Below are 3,943 nucleotides of genomic sequence, written 5' to 3'. Positions count from 1 at the left end.
CTCTGGTGTTGCAGATGTTTATGGGCGGTGGTGATCTCTTACCATCCAGTCGAATAAAAAAAGAACACTAGGATTCTGCAGGAATTTGCAAGATTCTCCAGGTATTAGCAAGATTGTAAGCAGTTCCGACCTGGTGGCGGTGTAAGCGGCTATGGCCTGCGCTATCTCGTTCTTGCGGCGGCCGGTGGCGGAGTCGCGGCCGGAGTCGCGGCGCGCGGCGGACGCCGGCCGGCCCGCTGCGCCCGCCCCCGCGCCCCCTCCCGCGCCCCTCCGCCGCCCCCGCCCGCGCCCTCCGTGATCGCCGCCACTTCGGACGATATAGGGGTCGAGGACTTTTGCTCCTGGAAAGATTTCAGTAGTAGTAAGTTATTATTCATCACACTTGCACATAGTATCAACATGCAGGCTAACTTGGTAGCAATCCACAGTGATTATACTTTATACCTGTATCCCCGCTCCGGGTCGTACCTGGTTCAGCAGGTGGCGCTGGCCATACAGCGGGGAAATGCGGCTGGCATTATGGGCACCTTTGAGAGGTTTTTAGGTTGTAGTTTAGGTCTTAGTTTGTAGGTTATATTATAAGTTTAGGTTAATTTTATTTTGTTTTAATATTTAATTCGTTTCAGTTTATATTTAAAATAATAATTTACCAATAAAAATAATAATCTATGTAATAATTAATTAATATATCCTGTATTTTAATTTATAAAGATAATATTCTGAATTTTTTAAGATATTTGTACCATCAGCCAAATATGTGGTCTACCAGACTACCATGCACCCTAAAGTCGATAATCGTTTGCATGTCATAAAACAATAATGCCAATAGACGTGTCCGTCAACTTGAAAGTTCGACTTTAGCGACATATTCATTTGATAGGAACTTGTTTAAATATTGATAGACCACTACGCACCTTTTTTAAAATTAAACTCAAACAATTCGCAATATTCACAGTTCCAAAATAAACTTGAAATAAAACACAATCTGGTTGAATTTTAAAATGAGAAAATTACGAATTGTTTCGGCTTAATTTTAAAGGTGCGACTTATTTGGCTGATGGTACTAAAAAAATACACGTGACTTTGGGTAGGGGGGGTTGAGGTTGAGGTTAAATGTTAAACCTCCCCGCGCATCACTAGGGAGGGGGGGGGGTTAAATAGTTGCTAAAAAAACATCACGGGAGCGACCGATTTTGGCACTTGCCCAATAAAGGGTTAACAAGTGTCGAACATACCTGTACGGGATCGGTGGGTACGGGCGCGGCCGGCTGCACGGGCGGGGTGGACGCGGGCGCGGGCGCGGCAGCGGGGGCGGGAGCGGGGGCGGGGCTGGAGCGGGCGCGGGCGCGGGCGATGGTTCCGGCTCCACCGCTTCCGGGATGGACGCGATGGGCTCCGCCGTCGTCGTGGCGTCTTTGGTCACGTAGTTGGAGGGGAATATACCCGTTCTGGAGAAAATATTCAATTTTGAACATGAAAGGGGAAGAATTAGCCCGAAACATGTCGAGCTAAGCACGATTTAAGACTTTACTTATCCGGATACATTTTTATTTTTCATTAAATATAAGATTTAATAAATTTTCTTTTTGACCGATTTACCTTATGAGATATGCCAATGAAAGCGTTACATCTAAATATGAATTTAAAGCAACATTTTTTTTAAATTTAATTTTTAATACAAGCTTCTTTAGCTGACTGTACTTTTTGCCGAATTCCTTGCATTGCCATCCAAACTACACTTGCATACCAAATTTCAAGTCGATGCCGTTAACCGTTGAAGAGTTCCCTGCGGAGACGATCCTGGCCGGACTACCAGGATGTCACTACAAGATTATTGTACGGTCATGCAATTTACATAAGTATGCCAAATTTAACCGCCGACTACTGGAAGTTGGTTGAATTCAACTTGCAAGATTTGACTACAAACAGACAGCTGGACAGGTGAAAACAAATAAATGCCCGTAAAAAAACAATACTGTATTTGACAACTCCTGATTTTGCGATATCTTAATATTATTATGAAAATATAGATACACAGATAGTGTTTAGCGAAGAGAAAATTTAAATCGGTTGAAAATTGGATTTATAGTGATTTTTTGAAAAATCTATGTACCTGTCTCTTTCTCAAACGCTTTTCTCTATGCAGCAAGTATGGCGGTACTGGCCTGTGACGTCACACGCCAGTATGTCTTTCTGTCTTATCTTGGATTTCAAACCTTTATAACTTTGTTGTTTGTAAAGGTAGCTTAAAAATTGTTTTTCTATTCGATAACAGGCATTGTGTAGTTTTAATTTATAAAACATACAAAATAGCCAAATACCGTATTGCAATAGGGAATGGATGAAAATTTTAGAAACGCTTGAACCTTTTTATATCAATAGGAATAACCTTTTTAATTAACAGAAAAAAATATCAGATTTTTAAGTAGCATCAATTAATTTAAAAAAATGAAAGAGTTTTCTTTACCGCCAAATTACGACAGTCCGGTCGGTTGTGGGTTGTTCCATAGTCCAGAATAAAAAACATTAACCTCGTACGGCCCAATGTGCTATAGAATGTACACAATAAGTTCAAGGGAATTATGAATCTATGTGTCGCGAATAATCGCGATTAAGAATTATTGGTGAGTTCCTTAAACGATTTCTGAACGCAACTTTAATAACTGGTAACACTAAGGTGTGACGCGGTAGTCTAAAAATAGAATTGGACGGGTGAGGATTGAATGTGAGACACGAACGATTGTAATGGAAGGAAAATGGTTTATAATTATTAGAATCAAGTGTTGGTTTGTACGAGGCAGATGGTTAAGTATCCCCTAACTTGGTATGTATTGGTTTGTGCGAAGCAGATGGTTAAGTTCCCCCCTAACTTGGTGAGTGTTTGTAAAGTGTAACAACTTAGTAACGAGTAGAAATACTCGTAGTAATATTGAGATATAGATGAAAAGAACATTGCATTTATATGGAGGTAAGGGGGTTCTTTGGGGAAGGCGGAGGAACCATGGGGCCCTCGGGCCCCGGTCTGTGTCTTGCTCATGGCAACAGGTGTACCCGTCTAATGAGAGGATCCTACCACCATGTGGCTCTCGGGTGCATTTGTGGTGCTAGTAGCGTTACACAGATATCTTAAAGTTAAAGTAATATGCTTGAGCATAATTTGTACATCACTATATCTCTTTATTATCATCCATGAGACTTTGTCGGACATAAGAATTGACATAATTGCGAATCCAGGCTGACCATAGAGATATAAAGTTCATATTCGTGCCGACAAAATGGTGAAGGTGCTGAGATGACAACTGTGACATTCTGATTAGGTTACATTGCGTTAGTGATTAATAACTTTCAAAAAAAAAAAAAAGTGGGTTTGGAGGTTGGAATAGCACTGTTCTTCTTTAGGAATTAGCGTAAGCTAGGGACGTCGAAAGGCAGGTAAATAGGTGATAGAACATGCTAAAGATGTGACAGGCGTGTGTTAGCTTGCGAGCTTCACGCGTTGCTATTCAGGGTTGTAGATTCCTCTGTTTAGCGGTCCTTTGACGTTCTAGTTATGCTGATAGGTAGGAGAACATGTTAAAGATGTGACAGGCGTGTGTTAGCTTGCGAGCTTCACGCGTTGCTATTCAGGGTTGTAGATTCCTCTGTTTAGCGGTCCTTTGACGTTCTAGTTATGCTGATAGGTAGGAGAACATGTTAAAGATGTGACAGGCGTGTGTTAGCTTGCGAGCTTCACGCGTTGCTATTCAGGGTTGTACATTCCTCTGTTTAGCGGTCCTTTGACGTTCTAGTTATGCTGATAGGTAGGAGAACATGTTAAAGATGTGACAGGCGTGTGTTAGCTTGCGAGCTTCACGCGTTGCTATTCAGGGTTGTAGATTCCTCTGTTTAGCGGTCCTTGACGTTCTAGTTATGCTGATAGGTAGGAGAACATGTTGAAGTAATG

General features: G+C 41.7%; 1 protein-coding gene and 1 long non-coding RNA gene across 2 annotated transcripts in view; one reads left to right on the top strand and one right to left on the bottom strand.

Annotated features, from left to right (window-relative positions):
• The window catches only part of LOC141442109 (uncharacterized), a 59,220-nt gene that overhangs the window by 9,376 nt on the left and 45,901 nt on the right, over positions 1 to 3,943 (top strand). The window lies entirely within an intron of this gene.
• The window catches only part of LOC141442508 (uncharacterized), a 4,624-nt gene continuing 842 nt past the window's right edge, over positions 162 to 3,943 (bottom strand). The window contains exons 2-3 of the mRNA XM_074107529.1: positions 1,236 to 1,448; positions 162 to 341 (exon numbers count right to left, since the gene is read on the bottom strand). Of these exons, the coding sequence (XP_073963630.1) occupies positions 162 to 341; positions 1,236 to 1,448 (393 nt within the window). The remainder of the gene's footprint in view (positions 342 to 1,235; positions 1,449 to 3,943) is intronic.

Source organism: Choristoneura fumiferana, chromosome 25, assembly GCF_025370935.1.
Source record: "Choristoneura fumiferana chromosome 25, NRCan_CFum_1, whole genome shotgun sequence".
Lineage (NCBI taxonomy): Eukaryota > Metazoa > Arthropoda > Insecta > Lepidoptera > Tortricidae > Choristoneura > Choristoneura fumiferana.
Note: the sequence above shows the minus strand (reverse complement) of the source record. Positions and strands in the feature narration are given on the sequence as shown.